Source organism: Mustela nivalis (assembly GCF_964662115.1).
Source record: "Mustela nivalis genome assembly, contig: HAP1_SCAFFOLD_1158, whole genome shotgun sequence".
NCBI lineage: Eukaryota > Metazoa > Chordata > Mammalia > Carnivora > Mustelidae > Mustela > Mustela nivalis.
Genome location: NW_028135506.1, coordinates 35,891 through 59,569, shown reverse-complemented (window position 1 = coordinate 59,569; position 23,679 = coordinate 35,891). Strand labels below are relative to the sequence as shown.

The 23,679-nt window shown below is 42.3% G+C and overlaps 1 protein-coding gene across 1 annotated transcript in view; it reads left to right on the top strand.

Annotated features, from left to right (window-relative positions):
- The window catches only part of LOC309857738 (uncharacterized protein), a gene marked incomplete at its 5' end in the record, with an annotated part of 65,299 nt that extends 48,974 nt beyond the window's left edge, over positions 1-16,325 (top strand). The window contains one exon of the mRNA XM_082750497.1: positions 16,214-16,325. Coding sequence (XP_082606623.1) covers positions 16,214-16,254 — 41 coding nt within the window. The 3' untranslated portion in view covers positions 16,255-16,325. The remainder of the gene's footprint in view (positions 1-16,213) is intronic.
- Positions 16,326-23,679: the final 7,354 nt, after the last annotated feature.

Genomic DNA, 23,679 nt, shown 5'->3' with positions numbered 1-23,679 from the left:
CTTCTATGACAGGAAATCTCTACAGGAAATCTCTACAGGATGCCAGGAACATGTCTTTGTTTTACTGTCATGGTCAAAGACTGCTCAGTCTTTGCTTAGTTGATGAGTGTCTACTAAGCATTTGGGTTTCTGATATGCACACGGGCGCATACATCCACACGCACACACCCCTCTGTCCTTCGAACTTTAAACTTTATTTTAAAAATATTTATTTGACACAGAGAGAGAGTGAGCACAAGCAGGGGGAGCAGCAGGCAGAGGGAGAAGGAGAAGCAGGCTCCCCACTGAGCAAGGAGCCCAGTGCGGTGCTCGATCCCAGGACCCTGGGATCATGACCTGAGCCAAAGACAGAGGCTTAACTGACTAAGCCACCCAGGTGCCCCCACTGTTCTTTGGACTTTAAAAACAGTGAACGAATGTATGTATGTTGAGGTAACAGAAGTAACACAGCAACAGGACATAGATGAACATGTCTTTACTGTAATTAACAAATCTTAGGGTAACGTGTGGGCAAAGGAGGGTTTTTCTCCCTCACTAGAATAGAGGGATGGAAGACAGGGCATGGCTTTCTCTCCATTTGGGGGAGCGCGAGGCAGACCGGAGAAAGCTCATTAGCTTTATTATTAAAACAATCGAGGGGGTGCTTGGAACCTAGTTTGATGAGTGGGAATGACAACTTTGTACAGTGGCTCATGTGGAGGGACAGAGGCCATGTGCTTTTGGGAGCTGCCGGAAGAAGCCACATTCCAGCAGGTGGGAGGACCGGTGTCTAGGAGTGGTGGTGCTCCAGGTTTCACACGGGGTCCTACAGGTGAGCTGGCTTCATTGACCTGATTGCTAAAAAGCAGCGTGTGGTGGGAAGAATCTCATGGCTCCCTCAAGAATCATGTCCGAATCCCCGGAAGCCGTGACGGTGTTAGGTGACATTGCAAATAGGAATTAGGCTGCTGGTCAACTGATGTTGAGAGGGGAAGATTACCGTGGCGATCGAGGTGGGTCCGATGTAATCACAGGGTCCTCTGAAGTGAAGGAGGAAGGCAGGAGAATCAGTGTCAGAGTAATGTCATGTGATAAATTCTGCAGTGTCTTTGCTGCTTTAAAGATGGAGGAAGGGGCCACAAGCCAAAGAATGCAGGTGAGCAAAGAAATGGATTCTGTCCATAGAGCCCCCAGAGGAATACGGGCCTGCCAATGCCTTGATTTTAGCTGACTGAGACCCACTTTAGGTTTCTAACCTCTAGAACTATAAGGTAATAAATTTGTATTGTCTCAAGTCACCAGATAAGTAGTAATCTGTTGTAGCAGCACCAGGAAACCATCCAATATGGAAACCTGTCTGTATTTTGGAAACCTTTTTAGTTATTTATGGAATATAATATAATGGAAAACTAATGGAATATGTTACTCAAAGAAGAATCTTGTCAAAATTCTAAGATCTCTTTAAGCTCATTTTGTTTTATTAGAGTGAGGGCCAAAACTTTAGCTCATTCCTGTTCTATCTTCACTGCCTAGTTCAGGGCCTGACTCATAAGTCTTCAAATGAGTGGATGTTTTTTAACTAAATCCACGAAAAACCAAAATGACTATCTTTTCAAAGACATCATTTTATGCTAAAGTATGTTACTAATATTAGAAATCTAAATTCAGGCTCTTGTTATAGACAAAGAAAATCATACTTTACATTGCCATTTAAAGATGAGAGGCTGGAGGGGTGCCTGGGTGGCTCAGTGGGTTAAGTGTCTGCCTTCAGCTCAGGTCATGATCTCCAGGTCCTGGAATTGAGCCCCAAGCCAGGCTCCCTGCTCAGTGGGGAGCCTGCTTCTCCTTCTCCCTGTGCCCCCCCCCCGACTTGTGCACTCTTTCTCAAATAAATAAAATCTTAAAAACCAAATGAGATGCTTGAGTAGCAATATATATTTTTAAGTTGTTGGATTTAAGCAAGATTCATTATTTCTTTCTTGGCTTCTAGGACTTCTTTGTACCTACACATGGTTGGATATTCAATAAAACTGCTGTAATATGTAGCATGTTGTGACCTTAAGTTGATGCCTCCCCTTCATTTTTTATGAAACTCAGTTTGGAGAATTTGGTGTTATTATTATTATTTTTTAAAAAGATTTTATTTATTTATTTGACAGAGAGAGACACAAAGTAAGAGAGAGAACACAAGTAGAGGGAGTGAGAGAGGGAGAAGCAGGCTTCCTGAGGACCAGGGAGCCCAATGTGGGGCTCGATCCCAGGATCCTGAAATCATGACATGAGCAGAAGGCAGACACCTGACAACTAAGCCACCCAGGTGCCCCAGAGTACGGTATTATTTACTAATGATGCCATTAATGATCTTTGCATGGCATCTTTTAGAATTAAGACTATTTCTAGTGTTGATTTTGCTATTCCTTTACCCACTGTTTGAAAAAAATCTTTGCTAGGATTTTGCCAGGCCCCGGAGAAACAAAGGTAAGTAAGATACGACGATTCATATTCTAGAATGGGAGGAAAGGCAAGTGAGTAATGAGCATATGGGATATTTGGTGTTAAAATAACTTACGGTGCTAAGAGGAGGGAACTTTCAACTCTGAAGGAGAATACCACAGCGAGGAGGAGACATTTGAACCAGGAACTGGAGGACTGGGAGATGGTTGGTCAGTAGAAGAAGGGGACATATATTATTTGCCTACTGAATCTCAGTAACAGGCACTTTTGCATGTAACTCTGTCATTTTAACTGAGGAAAACGATAATCTAGATAAGTAACTTTGCAACACCACACAGGTAGGATTTACACGCATTGTCTTCAAAGTCATTGGTTTTAAAAGCTGAGGTGGACAAACTTTCTGTACACAACCAGAAATAAACATTTCAGGCTCTATGGGTTCCTGTCAAAAATATTCAACTTTACACTGTAGCATGGAAACAGCTATCGATAATAGGGAAATGAATGAGCAGGGCTGTGTTCCAAGAAAACTTTGCCTAGAAAAATAGGCCGTGGTCCCCAGCTAGTCCATGGGCTGCGGTTTGTGGACTCATGTTCTAGAAAGGCAATTATAGCCACCATTTTGTTTTGCAATATTTCTAGAGAGGGAGCTTCTAAGTTCCATTAGTTTCTCAAGTGGGTCAGTGACAGTTTCAGAACGTGTTAATAGAATCTCACCAAGAAGTGATAGCAGACTGGATTAATAATGGAGGTACAGACTGACCCAGTTTTCTAACCTGTCACATCATTGTGGTTAATACTTAGCAGACCTCTGAGAGTCCAGATATGATACATCTTTAGGTCATTACAGATGAATCCAAAGAGAAAACCACACTAATTCATTCTTGGCAGAGGATTTGACATTGTGTGGGTATGTGTGTGTTTTAGCTCTGAGATTTTTAAAAAACAGAGATAGAGAAGATATGTCTGGAACCATCGGGAAGAAATAAGGTGCAGATCTGAATGGATGACCTGGGGTTAGGGTTAGGGTTAGGCTAAAGGCTCACTGCTGCTGTCTTCTGGAAAGAGGCAGAAACATCTGTTTATTGTAACAGTGAGGGGCTTTGTGAAGGAAGTCCTAAGTCAAGATTAGAAAAGCGGAATACATCTTGACATCTTAAAGCAACAAGCCAGGAAAAAAATTGTCTTTAAGAGCTGATACTGTGGGAAAAGTCACTAAATTCAGAGATTTGAGTAAAAAAAATCTTGTAGAGCAAAACAGTGGATTGTTTTAGAACAGATCTTTGCAAGGATATATCTGAAGAGATATAAGGATCTAGGAAGACATCTGGAAAACCATGAAAGGACTTTCCAGAGGACTTTCCTGTGTCTACCAAGAGGAGACACTAGGGAGCTATGAAGTGCCTCGTCTGGCTCCTGTGTGTCCTAGGCCCTCCAGAAAGGACATTTTTCTCTTGGCTGCTGATGAAGCTGAAGAGGTTATGGTGACTTTCGGGAGCTCATTTCTTTTTAGTAACCTTTAAAAAACCAAAAGCAGACTATGTTTATAAGATGGTTTCAAACTCAGATGGTTCCAATGGACTGAAACATTTTCTCACCAACAGCAACAGATTGAAAGTGAAGTCTATGCCTGGTGTCTGCAGAGGTTCCTGTGCTTGGCGTCCCTAAGTGTGTTTTGATCTGGTTTCTCATCAGGCTCTGTGCTGTTGAATTAGGGGTAAGAAGGAGGAAAAGATGGAAAATATGGGAGTGATATCTTCCTGGAAGACCTTGTGTATATTAGCAGGCTACAGTTAGGCCAATCAAAACAATTTAAACTTTTCCTTGTGTTTTGGATCCCGGGCAGGAACCTCGTGTTGGATGAAACAGATGTGATCTGAGACGTGCGCAGGGTCCCGTAACATGGGAGCTGAGCCTCATGGGTCTTCCTGCCACGGCACCTCACTCCGGCTTGTGGACACCAACCTTGATTCCGTTGTACATTTCTGTTCCTGGCCTCTTCCTAGGTTAGATCCAGTTTTAGCAAGCTCAGCAAGAGCTTCCTCAACATAGAGCTCTTAGGGCAGGGTGTGTCTGGGAGCCGTGATCCCAGGGTCCTGGGATTGAGCCCTGCATCTGGCTCCCTGCTCAGTGGTGGTGGTGGGGGGGTCGGTCCACCTCTCTCCCCTGCTCATGTTCTCTCTCTCTCTCTCAAATAAATACATAATCGTAGAAAAAAAAATCTTGGGGCAGCTGCAGAACATAATCGGTGAAGCAGATAAATGCTTTGATGTGGGTTGTGTCAAACAAACAGTGTTTATATAAAGGGCCTTAACATGTAAACTAATTAGAGTCTTCTAATTTGACTTCTGCTTCCCATCGGACGGAGGTCTTTTATACTGTGAGTGTGGTAAAGAATAACCATATTCTTCAATCTGGCCGACATTCTTTTCTTTTAGCAAGGATTAGATACAGGGGCTCTTCAAAGCGTTGTGGATATGTTTGGTAAAGCTTTGAAGTTTTTATTAGCTTCGCTGGAAATCTTTGTTTCCTGGAAAGTTCACTAATGGAATATATAGTCTCTTACAGAAATCCATTTCTTAGCTGTGTATAGTAAATAACCTCGTCAGTGGGGATGCTATTGCAAGATAAAATTAATATCTAAACTGGTCCTGAGTCCATTTTTTTTTAAGATTTTTTATTTATTCATTTGACAGAGAGAGATCACAAGTAGGCAGAGAGGTAGGCAGAGAGAGAGGAAGGGAAGCAGGCTCCCTGCTGAGCAGAGAGCACGATGCGGGACTCGATCCCAGGACCCCGGGACCATAACCTGAGCCAAAGGCAGAGGCTTTAATCCACTGAGCCACCTAGGCATCCCTCCTGAGTCCATTCTCAACCCAATAAAGCTTTTAACGTCTTAGGGACTAATGAGGTTTGGGTTAAAGTCACCTTTCCTTTGTCTGAATTCGCCTCTCTCACTCCCTGGTAGAAATGTCATAAACATTTTCTATGGACTCGCTTGGCTGCTACTGAGGATACCGTCTTGGCACCTTGCGTCTCGGTCAGTGGCAAGACATGCTCCTGGTTTCCCATGTGGTTCTTCTCACCTCCTCCACTGTTCCCCCTTGTCCACCCCTGCCTGGGTGGCTGGGGTGGCCTCCTATCAGTTTCTCCCATCTCCTTCTTCTGGTCCACTTCCCCATCTGCCTGCCCCTAGAGCCCATTTTCCTTAGTGTAACTACAGTTAATCTTTAAAACTAAATCAAGATCATGTCATTCCTTTCCCACACCCAACGGTGGCCTATGGTAACTCTGAACAAACCCAAAGTCCTTCTTTGGCACAGAGCCTGTCTGATCGGCACCCACTGTCTCCGACCAGTATTTCCTGCCGCTGCACCCCCTCTCCTCACTCCCTTCCAGCCATACCAGACACCTACCTCACTTGTCTCTTGGACACGCAGACACACTCCATCTCAAAACTTGAGGGTTTGCACTGTTTTCTCCTCTCCCCTGCCTGGCCATTCTCCTTTCCCAGGCTCACCATCTTGCTTCGCCCAGTTCTTCTAGGTCTCCTTAGAGACTCCTCCTCAACTAAAGTAGAAGTTGCCCTTTCTCTTACCCTGCTCCCCGCAAGTGTTTATAAACCTATAGTCTATTATCAACTGATCGGGTGGTCTGTTTGTGCATTCATGTCCTTATAATTTGTCTATTACTCCTGAGTGAACGTGAGCTGCTTAATGACGGGGGTGTTTGTTTGTCATTGTATCTGTTGTGTCTAGCACACATGGACGGTCACCGTGTATGTGCTGGGTATTGAATGAAGGAAAGAACCAGAATCGTGCATACTGTTTTTAGTCTGCGTATGTAGTACAGTGACATAGTTCATAGGACTGTGATGTCTGTGATTTTCCTACCTTGCTAAAGGTTTGCCGTGAAAGTCAAGATGTATTTTAGATTTGCTTCTTGCCTAAAGACTTTAGCAGAAACCTTGGTTTACCTTCAGTATAGTTCAGTGTATAAGGGACGTAGTACTTGAACTTCCTGGCGATTTAATGCTTTTATGGTGACCATCTGTGTAGATGGACAGAACCATTGGAGTCTTACCTGCCTATTTTCCCTCGGTGATCAGCAGACACATATTTAGCATGAGGACGAAGAGGCACTTACCCAAGTCTATTTTTAATACAGGAGAGTTCCCATAATTTACCTAAAGAGGTTACTTTAAGATATTTTATATGCCGAAAGGAGCTTTTTCTCCTACAGATGAACAACCAGTAATCTTCTTATAAATGAGAAGAAATTGGGAAGGGAGTTAATAGAGGACGTTCAATAAGTGATTTGTAGAACTTTGTAGAAGAAAAGAAATAGCCCCATTCCATGAGAAAATGTTGTTGGCGTAATTGCTGAGCGCTGTTTTTTTTTTTTAATCAGATTTATTGATGTATAAAATACACACACTAATTTTCAGTCTTTTAAAAAGCATACAGCGATATATCTTGATAAGTACAAAGTTGTGTAACCACCACAATATAAATTTCCATCACCCTAAATTTCCATTGTGTCCCCCCCTGCGCCCCACCCACGTAATCAGTCTCTCCACTCAGTTCTCACCCCTGGCAACCCTTGGTCTGTTTTCTGTCCTTACAGTTCTGGCTTTTCCAAATGTCGTAGAAATGGAATCATTCAGTCTGTAGCTTTGTGAGTCTGGCTTCTCCCACTTAGCTTAAGGCACCCGAAATACAGTCTTGTCGATCAGTGATTTGTTTCTTCGTTGCTGACTAGTATTCCCTTGTGTAGAGAGTTTGCTTCTCCATGCACCAATTAAAGGCACATGGGTCGTGTCCAGTTTGGGTTAATTATGAATAAAACTCCCATAACATTCACATACGGGTTTTTATGGGATCGTAAGTTTTCATTTTCTCTTGGATCAGTACCTCGGACTGGGATTACTGGGTCAGATGGTAAAGTATATGTTTAAACTTTCTAAGGAAAGCAACCAAACTGATCTCCAGAGTGGCTGGACTGTTTTCTAGTCCCACCACTAGGGTAGACAGGTTTCATGAGCTGCTTTTTCAGCCTCAGGTGCTGATGCCGGAGTGGTTTTTCTTTCTTGAAGAGGGATCTCAGGTTTTATCCTTTCCCTTTATGCCCTTTCAATTTTATATTCCAATCTCTTCTACTTGGACCTTTAAATTACTTTTATTTAACAGTCTTTCAGTTCTTCACTGTTGCCTGAGTTTTTTTTTTCTTCACTGCACATGTCACAGGGCCTTATATCCAGTAGATGCTAAGTTCGCGTCTGTCTGATTTGGTTGCCGTAAACCAAATTATACTGATCTCAAAGGTAAGGAGTGCCCGTTGTGGGACCTTGGTGCAAGTGTGGAGGGGTTGCAGGGTATCTGAAGGACAGATGGTACAGGACAGGCAGAACCCTATCCCAAGATCTGGGGAGAGGGTCCTTTCATGTCTATTTTGGCAATAAGGCACCACTATCAGGTGTGGGATACAGACGTGCATCTGGACCACTTGTAGTGGTGAAGATCCGTTTTGCCATAGGTAGAGAAGTCAGAAACTAATCTGTGTTATTCAAGTTTTTAGAATAATTTATATTATATTTCTAGTAATTTCTACTAACCCTTGTTAGATTTATCATGGAGATACTGACTATAAAGTGGGCAGAATCTTGTGAAAGGTTTTTAATCTCTCTTAAAGCTTTTAAATTACTTTCTGATCAGGGATGCAGCAAAGCCTGGTGAGTAAGAGTAAGGACTCAATAAGTGACTTCCTTGGTTAAAATTAAAAAAAAGAGTGAACTCTGGAGCCCAAAATGCTACTAGCCACCTGTGTGACCTTGGATGACTTTTCTACTCCTTAGTTTCTTGATTTGTAGAATGGGGGCACTACTAGCACTCAGAAGCTAGTAGTGGTGATGAAGTGGTTGGTATAGAGATAGTGCTCAGAACAGTGCCTAGTAAGTACTGAGCGCTCTGTGAGTATTAGTTGCTGTTGTCATTGTTATTAACTAACCCCCCCCAATACTCTGAAAATGGGTGTTTTTGACATATTTTTCATACTTCCACAGGTGTTAGATATGGGATACTGTTCAAAGAATGCTTAAAATTCTGTTAACAGTGAGGACCAGAGTTTTCTGACATTGTGCTGAGTAATACCCAGTCACTGATTATCCTCACATGTGGGATTTATACGTGTGTATGTTGACTCAGGTCACACTTTAAAGCAAGTCTAGCTTGTTTATTTTACCTTTGGGGGCTCAGGAGGAAGTTGTGATTTCCCAAGTACACTGTCCTCCTCCATCAGACAGGACGTCCCTGCTTCCACCGTTGGAAGGGTTGAGCCCACCGTAGTTAGGTCAGTTAGAAGTTCCAGTACAAGATAGTCCTCTCTCTCTTCCTATTTCTTTTGGTTGCTATCTCCATTCAAAAATGGTTTCTCTCAGAGGTGCCTGGGTGGTGCAGTTATTAAGCAACTGACTCTTGATTTCTGCTCAGGTCCTGATCTCAGGGTCATGAGATCGAGCCTTGCATTGGGCTCTGCCCGCTCAGTGCAGTCTGTTTGAGATTCTCTCTCCCTGTCTCTCTGCCTCTCCTGCTCATGCTCTCTCTCTCTAATGTAAATACATAACTGTTTTGTTTTTTTTAAAGGTTTCTTTTAGCACTGCTGAGCAACATCTCCCTTGATGTTTCCTAATAGTGGACATTTCTCCCAAGGAGCAGACCTGACCTGGTTTTCCCATTTAGGACCTGGGGTTTGTGGGAGTCCACTACCTTACCTCTGTGTTTGGGGGCCACACCGCAGGGCCAGAGCATGTGGTCCTGGGAGCCAGTGAGCTTGCACACAGCCAGCAAGCAGGTCCATCCGTGCCCACTCAGGGATGGGTTAGGTCTGCCCAGGTGTGCGCCCGGCTCTGACAGAGCCCTGCTTTTTTGCTCATGAACTTCAGACTTACCATGGGGGAGGGGGTGAAGGAATTTATGTCATTGTAAGCATTGTCTGCAGGCTACGTCATGCCTCACACATGCACTCTTAATTGACGTATGTATGTATCTATGTATTTATTTATATTTTAAATCCCCGTATGGTTAACATGCATTGTTATATTGGTTTCAGGTATATGGTATAGTAATTCAACAATTCTATATGTTAATCAGTGCTTGTCAGTTAAGGTAATTGTAATTATAATCCCCATCACCTGTTTCACCCATCCTCCTGCCCACCTCCCCTCAGGGTCACTTTGTTCTCCATAGCTAAGAGTCTGTTTTTTGGTTGCTCCTTTCTCTCTCTCTTTCTTTCTTTCTTTCTTTTTATCTTTTCTTTGTTTTGTTTCCTAAAATCCACATATGGGTATGTCTTTCTCTGACTTATTTCACTCAGCATTAAACTCTAGAGCTATCCATGTTGTTGCAAATGGCAAGTTTTCATTCATTTTTTATGGCTGAGTAATATTCCTCTGTGTGTGTGCCACATTGTCTCATTGTTTTTATCCATTTATCTATCATTGGACACTTGGGCTGCTTCCATATCTTGGATATTGTCAGTAATGCTGCAATAAACATAGGGGAGCACATGTCTTTTCAAATTAGTGTTTTTGTATTCTTTGGACAAATACCAAGTAGTGGAGTTACTGGATCATATGGCAGTTCTAATTTTAATTTTTTGAGGAACCTCTGTGCTGTTTCCCACAGTAGCTGCACCCATTTGCATTCCCATCAACAGAAAAACCATTACTTTAAATGCTCCTAAGTGGCTGTGACTTATAAGATATAAATCTGTGAGACATATTCATAGTAGCCTTTTGACATTGTCTTATGAGCTGTGCAACTGATGGCAGGGGGCGGGTACAAGAAAAAGGGGCGGCTTATACGTGAAGTTCTAAGACCCACCATGGTGACATGCACCCAGGATGAGGCTGTGACCCACGGTAGGTTGGGACCGATCACTTCCCTCCCTATTACGAGGGGTTATAAGCCAAGTATCCAGACAGTGAACTCCAGCCCATAGTGCATATTTTTCTTATCAGATGCAGCTTGCATATCAGTATGCTTTTTATTTGGGAAAAAAGAGCAAAGCCTAGCATAATAATCTCTTTTTGTGAAGACATGCACGTATGAAGTCAGTGGAGAGCAATAGGAAAAATTTGTCTTCACCAAGTGCTGACTCATACAGATCAACTGTGAGTGTCTAGGAGTCCAAAGGAGGGTCATGATAATGTGGTTGCTTTGGGCCCACTACAATCCGCTGGGAAGCCCCATGTACCCCTGACAGGAGAAACAGTGATGCTTGGTTCTGTGAAGGGTCTTAGTACCTCTAGAGTGCCTCCTGGAACAGCCTATGGAAATATACCCAGGTGATGGTTTTCAGACTGTTCACGTTGAAGGATTTGGACACCTTGGAGAAAGTCATGGTGCTTTTTGAAGCAAACTTTGAAATGTTGACATGTTGCATCCTTTTTTTTCGGTTTTGCAATTTAGCACATTATGTGTTTTGTCAATATATACACAATTATATAGTGTATATGTATACATAGGTGTACACACATATATATTTAATTACTAGATTTAAAGCTGGCTCTTACTATATATCTTAGTTTGCACTCTTGCAACAAGAGTACTATAGACTGGTTGTCTTAAATGATAGACACTTATCTCTCACAGTTCTGGAGGCTAGCAAGATCAAGGTGGTGGCAGGTTCAGTGCCTTGTGTGGGCCCTCTTCCTGGTTTGCAGACAGCCACCTTCTTGCTGTGTCCTCATAGGGTGGAGAGCAGAGAGAAGAAGCGAGCTCTCTCTGTTTGTTCTTATAAAAGCACTTATCCCATTATGAAGGCTCCACCTTCATGACCTAATCACCTCCCAAAAGGCCCCAACAGCAAATACCATCACCTTAGGGACTAGAACTTCAATGTATTCACTTCAGGGGACACAAACATGTGGTCCACAGGACTATATTTGGGAGCTACAAACAGCATAAGATCATATTCACAAGTACATGTGTCCATCAAATAGCAAGCTGAACTTTTCTTTAATGTTTGTTTGCTACTTGTTTATGCATTTTGTGGTTGCTACAAGGCAAGTAGTAGAAGGCACCAATGAGTTTGAAAAAAATACATGACAGAAGGTAAAATTGAGAATTGTGCCCCTTAACTTAATTTTTGTACGGGTGATTTTAGGTAATACCCACATCCTTTGGATTTTGAAGCGTAACACCTCCCAAGGTTTTGTAGGAGCGTGTTTGAAAACATAAGTGGACCGGATGCTCTCTTTTAAGATCTGTTGCTATAATGGGATGTATGGCGTAATAGGAAACCTACTGAAGTAGCAGCAGAAAGCCCATCAAGTGGGAAATGTGTCCCCCTAGGAAGAGAGCCCCAAGGACAGCAGGGTGGTGGAGTTTCTGGATCTCACCGGAGAGGATTGAGATGCTTATTTTAACTCCCTCTCTTTCATGTGTCCCCGCGTCAGTTGCTATTTTGATGGTGAGCATCCTTCTGCAGCTGGTGGCGTGCTGACTGCCAGAGCGCTTGCAGGGGAATGAGCTGCCCTGTGTGCACTGGCCCTCCCGTCACTCTTTCAGAATCTATTGTTTGAGCACTGGCTTCATGCCTATGAAATACTAATGGGATGAGCCTTCATAATGCGATGAGTATTTCATGCCTATGAAACACTAAAAACATGTAAGATAAAAACCCACAGTCTCATTTTAGAGGGAAAAAGTGCATAAACATATGAAAGACATCTCTCTTGATCAAGAGGAGTACAAAAGATATCTACAGTTGAATTATACTTTGGGATGCATTTAGTATACCATTACTCAGCAAAGGCTACCAGCATTTAGTTCTTGAAGAATCCAATATTTAGGAAAACTTTCACCATTCTGTGGCTATTATCCTAATGTGCAAAAGTAGTACAAGCATAATAGTTCAGGATGACAAACTCTCCTATAAATTACTTGACAAATAAGAGGGGCCAATGATTAGTACTATTAAAATGGTCTATTTTTTGTTCTTTAACCAAGATTTTTGTACGCCTTCCCCTATATTAAATGGAAACCTAGATGGACCAAGTGTGTCTTCAATACTTGTCCTTTCTTCTTTCTAATGTCATGTCAGTGGGCCCAGTGATCTTTGAAGGGAACCCCCCTCCCCCCGCAGTGTCCCTGCTGCCCTCTCTCCTGTGTCACCTTTCTCCTGTTGTCATTGCTCAATTGCCTCTAACCTTGGCTCCTGTGCATGACCAGTTCAGTCACTTACTAATGGTTTTTTCCATGAACTTGTGTGGTCCTGGAATTAATGCTGGCAGAATGACACCTCAGACACCAATATAGTAAGTACATATCTGTGAGGTGATGGAATGGGACTGTCCCCACACAGCTATAGACCCGTGGTGAAGTCTACAGGTTATTGTGTAGTTCCAGTCAGTGGGTGCCTTCTAATAAGTACACGGTTTTGTTGATTTGGAGATATTTTATTATTTATAATGTTCTAATAATAACAATGATTATTATTATTATTTTGTTATATTATTGCTGCTCTGGCTAATCAAATCCTAGGTGGTTTAGAATTCACTATAGTGGTCATCTATAATTAGATAATTGACAGGAAGTGAAGAGACAGGAAGCTTACTGAGGAAGGAGTAAGACAGTCGGAGAAGGGTCTCATGGAAATGGAGGCATTGAAGCTGAATCCTGAAAGGTATCTTGAGATTTGTATGGGGGTAAGTAGGAAATGCCCATAGTTCCTGAAAATATCTTTTTTTTTTTTTAAAGATTTTATTTATTTGAGAGAGGGAGAGAGAAAGAGCGAGCAGGAGGGAGAGGGAGAGAGAATCTGAAGCAGACTCCAGACGCCCTGCTCCTGAAAAGATCTTAAGGAGCCTCCTTCCCTTACTGTAGGCATCCAGGAAAAGAAAGATGGGAGAAAGTAACCAGGGCGGAAGTGGGTCTCATGGAAGCCTCATCCCTAGGATCCTAATTAGGGAGCCACGGTTGGATGCCTGCTGGAGGGGGAAAGGAGGAAGACCGCGATAAATTCTCTGGACCGTGAGGCCCCTGACACTGTAGTAAAGTAGTACGTGAATAAAACTCACCAGAAGTGTCCCTTCACTGTGGACACCTCCATCGGCATGTTCTGTCAAACCTCTCTTGAAACGTAAGATAAAAGTATGGTTTTCTTTGGTATGTCTTCCCTCTAGACACAGGTGGTTGAGAATTGGACACAAAGTCATGTGAGGGGTTTTGCGCAGGGGTTGATACTCGTCCAAAAGCCAGGCGAAAGTTGGTTTTTGACCGGGAAGGAATACTTTAGAAGGATGGAGTGAGCTCTGGCAAGACGAGCTAAGACCTTGACTTGGGTTCCTCTGCCTGCTGCACACTGATTCTCCTTTCCCCATTGCCCTGTTTTCCTCTGGAAGTTTTGCTGCTGTTCTGCAGGTTTGACTAGTTTACTAAACATGAGCCTGTCACTTAATTTGGACCCTTTCCTGATTGTGGTTTTGCTCTTTTCTTTCCCCAAGTTATCTCGAGTACATGAAAGCTGATTTCTTGTTTTGTCTTCCTGTCAGTTGCTATATTACGAAGCTTTAGTACCTAGTGACTATCCCCTGGTCTTTGGGTGAACCAGATTCCTGAAACTAGTGATGCAGGTCCACGCCTTTCAGACTCCTTCTTGGTCCTCGGGTTCATGATCTCCATGCAGAGTCTCTTTCTTTTTTTTTTTTTTAAAGATTTTATTTATTTATTTGACAGAGAAAGACCACAAGTAGGCAGAGAGGCAGGCAGAAAGAGAGAGAGGAGGAAGCAGGCTCCCTGCTGAGCAGAGAGCCCGATGCGGGACTCGATCCCAGGACCCTGAGATCATGACCTGAGCTGAAGGCAGCGGCTTAACCCACTGAGCCACCCAGGCGCCCCAGAGTCTCTTTCTTCTTGAACTGCAGGTGTAGAATTCCAAGGGGACCCTTTTGCCCTCTCAAGCTTGAGAACCCCTGATCTATAGGGTGCTTGAAGGACATGAGCCGAGGGCAGAACAGACATGGGAGTCTGGGGAGAGAGTTGGGCTCTTAAGATTGAGAGATGAGGATTTCTTCTCCTGTCCTTACCTCTTGGCTTCTTTTGGTTCTCTTGGCCCTTTTCCTTTGGAATAATTTCATTTTTCATTCTCTGTGGCCAGGACAGAAAGTGGGTCTCCTTTTCTGAAGCAGGCAAATTCCTCCTCAGTTTAGTATACTAAGGAGGGGCCCCCTGGGGAAAGGCAGGCTTAAATTGGTCTAGCCCAGTTCACAAGGCTCCAGAGCTTTTTAGTAATAAACAGATTTGTGGGGGAGAAGGGAAAAAGATTTTTTTTTTTTTTTGGCATGAAAAACAGTCTACTTAAACCCCATAGTTTGTCTGTGTTTACCACAAACTGTCTTTGTGGCTTTAAGTAATGAGTTCATAGCTGTCTGAATTTTACTGGGCAGGGGTGACAGTAATGTTTTTTTTTTTGCTTTGGGGGAACTTCACATGTGTTGGCTCCCCTGTGCCCCCTCGTCACTACAAGATGATTGCCTTACAAGTTGTCTCAGCATGAGCTTCTGGAGATGATCCCCATTCTCTCTACACGAGATAAGTAAGATAGCATCAGACACCATGTCTCCCCTGTGTTTCTAAAAACTGAGGACTGATGCCAGGTCTGGTCCTTTACAATGCTGGTGTGTCATTGTCTCCTGTCCCATCCAGTGCCTTCCGTGCTTGAGTGAATTCTTTGCTAAGATGACTTTTTCAGAATGTAGTACAAAGAAGTGCTGAACAGACATTGGGAGGAGCTAGGAGGAAGTGCCTTAGTAGTCTGAAACAAAAGGTTTTCCGAAGTCAATGCTGTTTTACCACTAACACTGACCACTAAAAAACTAATGCATCTAGGGGCTTTCCTCTTTAGTCTGGGATCTCAGGGCTGAAGTCTTGCTTGTGTTTGGTGTCCCTCTCCCAGGCTGAGTCATTGGAATGCCACAAAGGCAGTCAGCCATTTTGAGTGTAAGGAATGAACCAAGCGAGTTATCTTGTATGCAGCTAGGAGAATCAGATGGAAAAATGTGCATATGCTGCAGCCCTCCTCTGTTGTACTTCCAGTGTGAGTGGGGGTTTTGCTCGTTCCCAAGCCTGTGAGGAAAACAGATGTAGAAGATTTTCCCTGCTTGGATTAATGGCCATAGACCAAGTTCTAGCCCAGTCATTCACTCTGGATGCCCTAGAAGGGTTACACTAGTCTCTAGCTTCTTTATTCAGTATCTCTTTTTCTAAGAATTGGCCTTTGTCAGTTCCTTCAGGCTCTACATATCCAACTCCTTGATGAATTCCAACCCACCCTTCTCTGTTTTCTCAAGTCTCCCTTTGTTACAAGACTTCTTTTCCAAATCCCCTCATTTGGAGCTGTTGTAAATTTGTATTTTAGAAAGTGCTTGTGTTTACTCAAGATAATTCTTGTTGTTAGACCAAATGCATAAAATGTCAGTCTCTTTGGAAAAATTAGGGCTTTGGAGAACCATGGCATAGAAATGACTTTATTCACCAGGTTTAAGATGAAGGAAAACAGATTTTTATTGAGTATTTCTTATAAGAGGTTTTGAAGGATACTCTAACCACTGCCTGTGATTTGTTGTAGCTGATGTAGATGACTAATTGAAAGAGTCAAAGCTCTTTAGAAGCAGAAAATGAATCACAGCAGTATATCCTGCTTTGCTCCTATGTGTGATGTTTGCTATTTTCTTCCGTAGTTTCAACATTGAAATTTTTCTTTCTTTCCTCCTTTTCAGAGAGAGTTCGAATAGAAGACTTTGAAGACTTACAGAGCTGAGATACAAAGATTTTGAAGTCATTCTACATCTGAAGCTATGATTTAAATATCAGCATTATAGTAAGTATTTAGGAAAGAAATACAATTTTGTGGTTAACACATCATTGGCTTTGCTTACATCCAGAGAATGTAGATTAAAGTACATCATGCAGGGTGAATTTGTTTGAATCACATTCGAGAAACCAGAGCTCTGAGAAAATTAAAACTCTCCCTGTGGTAAATTACAGAACCACAAATATACACAGGAGATGAACCTTTTTGATAGTTGGAAAAATCTTTATTTCTCCTTAGTGTCCTATGGGCCCTTTAGGAGCGCCAGGAAAGACAAAGAAAACTTAATTTTGGGGTTTTCTTTTTGTGTTGAGCTGAGGCTATGGCAGAGACATTTTAGACGACAGTGGAGCTGGACACAGGAAGGGGAACAGAAGCACCCTTCTGGGAACTGTACTTTCTAGACTGCCTCTCTGGGGCAATGGTTCTCGAATTGTGTTCCATGGAACACAGTTCCCTATACTGTTAATGCAGTGGGGACAGAGGTGGTGAGAAGATGGGTCTGTGCTAAACACTGAATTAAAGTTAAGCAACCTTTCTTACTGAAGGATCTCAAAAACAAAGGAGCCTTGTGACTCTCCTGGGTGTGTATAGTCAGCAGTACTTACCAGAGTCCTCTCTTGTGGAGCATCTTGAGACCAGGGTTCCATTTGTTCCTTAAATAGTTAATGAAAACCAGTCATGCATAGTATTAGATACTAAAAATATATCAATAAATGAGATTGGCAAATAAGGTAAGAAATAAGTAAGAGCAGTTACTGCTAGATAGGATAGCAAATGATAGCAAATGTTTAAGAGAATGATCTTAGGAGCTGGGGGACCTGGGTTTACAACCTGACTCGGCCACTTAAAAACTGTATAACCTTGAACAAGACACTTAAACTCTTCTTTCAACTTCCATGTGTACAAAATGGTGATAATAACATCTACCTAGTAAGGATTGTTGTGAGGATTAAGATGATAAACACATGCTGGCAAATACCGAACTTTATACGAGGGTTATCAGAATTTGCACTTATAATAATAATGGCTGAGTGCTTTGAGGTTTATATGATAGACAGGAGAAGAGATAGTGATGGATAGAGACTTTTGAATAGGATGGTCTAGGACTTCCTGAAGCAGACACCTGTAAAGATGAGAAATACTGAGCCTTGGAGATGGTGTACAGAGTGTATACGGCAGGAAACCTAAGTGTGAAAAGGTATGTTTTATGGAGAGAAAGCATTTGACAATTCTAACACCCCTTTAAGATGAAAACAACAACAACAACAAAGAATAACAGCAAAGTAGGAATTGAAGGGATGTCCTTCAACCTGAAAAGGGCGTCTGAGAAACCCACAGTTAACATCACGCTTAATATGAAGTACTGAAAGCTTTCCCCCTAAGACCAGGAACAAGGCAAAGATGGCTACTCTCATCGAATTTCTATGCAGTATTGTACTGAAGTTCTAGCCAGGGCATCTAGGAAAGGATGTAGAATAAAAGGCTCCTGGATTGGAGAGGAAGAAGTGAAACTAACTCTGTTTGCAATGAAATGATCATGGATATGGAAACAGCTAAGTGATGCACTACACTATCAGAACTAATAAACAAGTTCAAAAAATATTTCCTCCTCAAATAGTATGAAAAAAAGTAAAATACTTAGGAATAAATGTAATCAGAAGTATAAAATTTACTCTTAAAACTACAAAACATTATTGAGAAAAATTAAAGAAAATTTAAACAAATGATAAAACATCTCGTGTCCATGGATTGGAAGATTTACTATTATTAAAATAGCAGTACTCCCTAAATTGGTCCATAGATTCAATGCAATCCCTATTAAAATCTCAGATGGATTCTTTGCAGAAATTGACAGACAGACCCTAAAATTGACATAGGCATTTAAGGGATCTGGAATAGCCAAAATATCTTAGAAGAATTGAAATTCTTCTTAGAAGAATTGGAATTCTTCTAAGAAGAATTGGAATTCCTGATTTCAAAACTTAATATAAAGCCACAATAATCAGGCCAGTGTGGAACTGGCATAAGGATGGACATACATATTTTTGTAATAGAATTTATAGATCAGAAATAAACCCATACATTTATGGTAACTGATATTTGACAGTTGTGCCAAGACAATTCTTTGGGAAATATTGTCTTCGACAAATGGTCTGGGACACTGGATATCAACATGAAAAGGAATAAAGTTGGATCGCTACCTCACACAGTATACAAAAATTAATTCAAAGTGGATCAATGGCCTTAATGTAAGACCTAAAGCTATAACACTCTTAGAAGACAACATGGGTATTAATCTTCATGACCTTGTTTTAGGCAATTTTTTTTTTTTTTTGAGATACAACACCAAAAGCACAAGTGAAAAAGAAAAAAAATTTTGTTGGACATCAACAAAATTAATCAAAAGATGGTATTAAGACAATGAAAAGACAACCCACAGAATGGGAAGAAGTGTTTGCAGATTATATCCTGTGATATGGGACTTGTATGTCGCATATATAAAGAACTCTTACACCTCAGTAATAAAAAGATAACCCAATTCAAAAATAGGCACAGATCTGAGAAGACATTTCTCCAAAGAAGATAGGCAAATGGCTAGTAAGCACATGAGAAGATTCTCAACATCACTAGCCATTGGTGAAATGCAATCAAAACCATAATGTGACATTACTTCATGGCCACTATGAAAGACAGTAACAAGTGTTGGTGAAGATGTGGAGAAATTGGAACTCTCCTACACTCTTGGTGAGAATGCAAAATCTTTCCAAAGCAGCTGCTTTGGAAAACAGTCCGGCAATTCTTTGTCCAGTTAAACAGAGTTGCCTTATGATCCTGCATATATTTTTAAGGTAAATGAAAACATATATCTGCATAAAAATATAAATATTCATGGCAGTATCATTCATAATTGCTGAAGAATGGAAAAAACCCAATGTCTGTCAACTGACAGATAAAATATTGTATATCCATGTGATAAGATGTTATTCAACTGTAAAAGGTTATGAAGTACTGATACATGCTGCAATATGGATGAATCTTGAAAATATGCTCAGTCGAAAAAGCCAGACACAAAGACCATAATGCATAATTCCATTTATATGAAAGTTCTAGAAAGTTCTAGAGAGACAGAAAGATTAATAGTTGCCTAGCACTGGAGTATCTAGGGGAAAATTGAAAATGACTGCTAATGGAAACATGTTCTTTTTGGGGTGATGAAAATATCTAAAATTGCTTTGATAGTGGTCATACAGGTCTATAAATATTCTAAAACCATTAACTGATACACTTTAAATGGGTGGATTGTATGGTACATGAATGATATATCAATAAAGCTGTTGTATATATAAAAAGGGATAGCTTAGAGGTGTAACCATCAGCACTTGGTGGTAGCTGAGATAGGGAGTGAGGCCAAGGGAGGAATTAAGAATGATTCCCAGATTCTGGCCCTGGCAATGTCTGAAGGGAGTAAAAACTGGGGAAGAGGTTTTGTTTTGTTTTGTTTTGTTCAAATGGGGAGGGCCAGCTTTGAGAGTCAAGAGTTCTGTTACAGATGTACTAAGTTTGAGGTACTTGGTAAATATCCTGGTAGAGATCTTAGGTAGATAATTGAACTTGAGTCTGGAACTCAGCGGAGCAATCCTGAATGTAGGTAGCATTTAGATTATAGGTACATCTGTAAGAAAGGATGAAAACTCTGTGTGCGCGCGTGCCCATTTGTGTGTGTGTGTGTGTGTGTGTGTGTGTGTGCACAAATGAGGCCCAGAATGAGATGGAAGATAGCCAGAAAGAAACCTGAGAAGGGGTCAACAGGGAGGAAGGAAAGTGGAGGGGTAGAAGGTCCTGAAGCTCAGGTGAATGTAAGGAGGGTGGTGTCCACAGAGCTGGTGCTACTGGATAATCAGGAAGAGGAGGACGGAGCGTCCATTGGAATTGCCAAGATGGATGCTGTCGATGACCTTGGCAAGAGTAGCTCAGTAGGGGTGACTCCAGAAAGTGGGTTGAAGAGGGAATGTGAAATGCTAGAGTTGAGAGAGGTGGGGCAACTGTTCTTAGAAGCTTGGCTGGAACTGCACTCTGGTGAAAATTGCTCTGGGATCCTTTCCTGCTCCACTGAATCGCCGGAGTGCTGGTAGGGTTTGAAGGCCATCTCTTCCGTTGGAGCCAGTAACTTCAGGTGTAAATCCTGCATCCAGGAAGCTGCCAACGTAGGTTGGGGTGGGGCAGGAGAGTAGAGCTAGGCTGGGGTCCAGGGAAGAGTGTCATTCTTTGCTTTGTTCTCTGATGGTTTTGATTTTCTTTTATTTCGATTGGGAGAAATCTGAGAGGAGAATTTCACTAATAATGGGCTTTTTTTGAAGTTTGGAGTGAATCATTTAAAAATCATCATTTGACGTCAGAATAGAGAGAAAAGGCAGTCCATGGTTTTAGATGCAGTGAAGGTTCGGGCTCTCTATACATTGCTACTTTGTGTGTCTTCAGACGTGGGGGAACTCAGTGCAGGGACCACTGAGACTATGTGAGGTGGGGAGAAATATGGGAACTTTCTCAAAAGGTCCCCATACCAGTGCCTGAGGAAGTTGTGCTTTGTAAACCTCAAAAGTGCATTGACTTTAGAATGTTCTTCCTCCATGCCTCTTTACTAGTCAAGATTGTGGAAAAGCACTTTTGAAAGATACATGTTCTATAACATGTTATAGAGCAACAACCCAGTCTTCACCTTCTCTTGAGAAAACCAGTTGCTACTTAGGCAATAAAGTCCATTTAATGTTTTGAGCAAACACATGTTTTAAGCACATGACTTTTTTAAAGATTTTGTTTATTTATTTGACAGACAGAGATCCCAAGTAGGCAGAGAGGCAGGGAGAGAGAGAGGAGGAAGCAGGCTCCCTGCTGAGCAGAGAGCCGGATTCGAAGCTCTCGATCCCAGGATCCTGAGATCATGACCTGAGCTGAAGGAGAGGCTTAAACCACTGAGCCACCCAGGCGCATTTTGGATGAGACCAAATGGTGCTGTTTGTTTTTCTTTCACAAGATGTGCGCGCGTGTGTGTATGTGTGTGTCTTTTCTTATGTGGAATATAAATGATCTAACAGAAAACTATATATTTGAAATCCAGTGTGTTCTAACTGGCTTGGCATGAAATTAGAAAACTTTTCAGGGCGCCTGGGTGGTTCAGTTGTTAAGCATCTACCTTCGGCTCAGGTCATGATCCCAGGGTCCTGGAATCAAGCCCCACATCGGTATCCTTGCTCAGTGGGGAGCCTGCTTCTCCCTCTCTCACTCCCCCTGCTTATGTTCCCTCTCTCGCTCTTTCTCTCTCTATCAAACAAACAAACAAAAAAAAAACTTTTCAACTCTGCCCCCAGCAGGGACCCTGTTGAGGGGTTTGATATGATAATCCTGAGATCGTGACCCAAGAAGAAACCAAGAGTTGGTCACTCAACTGACTGAGCCTCTCAGACACCCCTTTGTGTGTATGTGTGTGTGTGTGTGTGTTTTAAAGAAACTTTAATATGGTCCTTCTTGTTTGGTTGTGTTTCATTCTATTTGTAGGGGACAGGCTCTGGGAGATTTTGAAGGCAGAACATTTCAGTATTACTTTCATTCAAACATTCTTGTTCTGAAAGAAACATCTTTTTTTTTTTTTTTTTTTTAAGATTTTATTTATTTGACAGAGACACAGCAAGAAAGGGAAACACAAGCAGGGGGAGTGAGGGAGGGTGAAGCAGGCTTCCTGCTGAGCAGGGAGCCCGATGCGGGACGATTCTAGCAGGACCCTAGGATCATGATATGACGAAGGCAGATGCTTACAGCTGAGCCACCCAGGCGCCCCAGAAAGAAACATCTTAATTTATTCCGGAGCACAGGGTTTTTCAATCAAGATTACAAGAAAACAACATAGTGGTGTGGGTCCTACTTGGTTAGAAGTGGATTTTCCTCCATGAGGAAATCAGCAGCTTCAGAGAAACCCTGACTTTACAAGCCAGTCTTTTCAGCGGCTCCCCACCCAGGTGTAGAGATTTTACTGACTTGCGGCAACTTCCAATCACCTTGGGAATTAGAGTGCTTATCTGAGAGGAATCATTTGAACTTCAACCTATACTTTTGCCTGTAGGGCCATGCTAACAGAAGCTTTTTTTTTTCCTTTGAGATGTATTTATTCATTTTAGAGAGGGAGAGAATGCGTGGGTGCGCAGCTGGGAGAGGCAGAAAGAGAGGGAGAGAGTTTTACACACAGACGCCCTGCTCAGCACAGAGCCTGACTTAGGGCTTAATCCTGTGACCCCGAGATCAGGACCTGGGCTGAAACCAAGAGTTGGATGCTTAACTGACTGCGTCAACTAGGTGCCCCTATCAGGTGCTTTGATCATCTTGATTTTAAAAAGAGCAGGAGAGAGTGACTGCAAATAGAGGGTTTGGTCTCTTCTCCCGACTGCTTCTTGAGAGAAGTTGGCCTTGTGTGATCACCATGACTCAGGGCAGATGAGGTCAGATGACTGTGTTTTTAATGGTTTTTGGAGAATTGGACTGTATTAAGCAGGTGCTGCTGACCACGTTTCAGATCCTTTTACGGAGGGGGACTGATTCCGTTTCTTCCTGCTCGGGGTGGATCTGTGCACATTACTTTGTTTCTCAGAAACGTCTTGTTTGTCTTGGGAGGCGGCCAGGACTCTAATGTGGGTGGTGTGGGCTGTGTCACCAACCTCCGGCCCCAAAGCCTGAATTTGGCTTTGTCAGATCAGACGAGTGTATGAAGCAGACGACTAGCCTTTGAGAGACGGAGGGAGGCAAACATAAAAGTGATGTTTGTGATCCGATGTAGACAGAGACTTGGGGCAGTTTTCTTTGAGATGTGGGAATGGAGGTGACAGGAAGAGAGAAGAACAGAAGAAGACAGGTAAGGGACTTCTGGATTTTCCGAAATAACCTTATATGGCTGCATTCAGAAACCTAGTTAGCATTTCATGGGCTGGGGAGGGCCTTATGCTCTCTTTTGGGGCATGCTGGGGAGCAATGATATTTGAATGTTGATAATGTACTTAGCTTAGAGTATTACAGTGATGAATGCCACCGGTTTGACTCTTTTTTTTTTTTTTAAGGATTATTTATTTATTTGACAGAGTAGGCAGAGAGGCAGGGGGAGGGGGGAAGCAGGCTCCCTGCTGAGGAGAGAGACCTATGTGGGGCTCGATCTTAGGACCCTGGGATCATGACCTGAGCCAAAGGCAGAGGCTTTAACCCACTGAGCCACACACGCACCCCGGTTTGACTTTTTAAGTAAAAATATGTACGTTCTTAAAAAACTACCCAAAACTAGGAGGTATACAGCTCTCCAAATAGGAAAAACAAACAAGCACATAAAAATCCTAA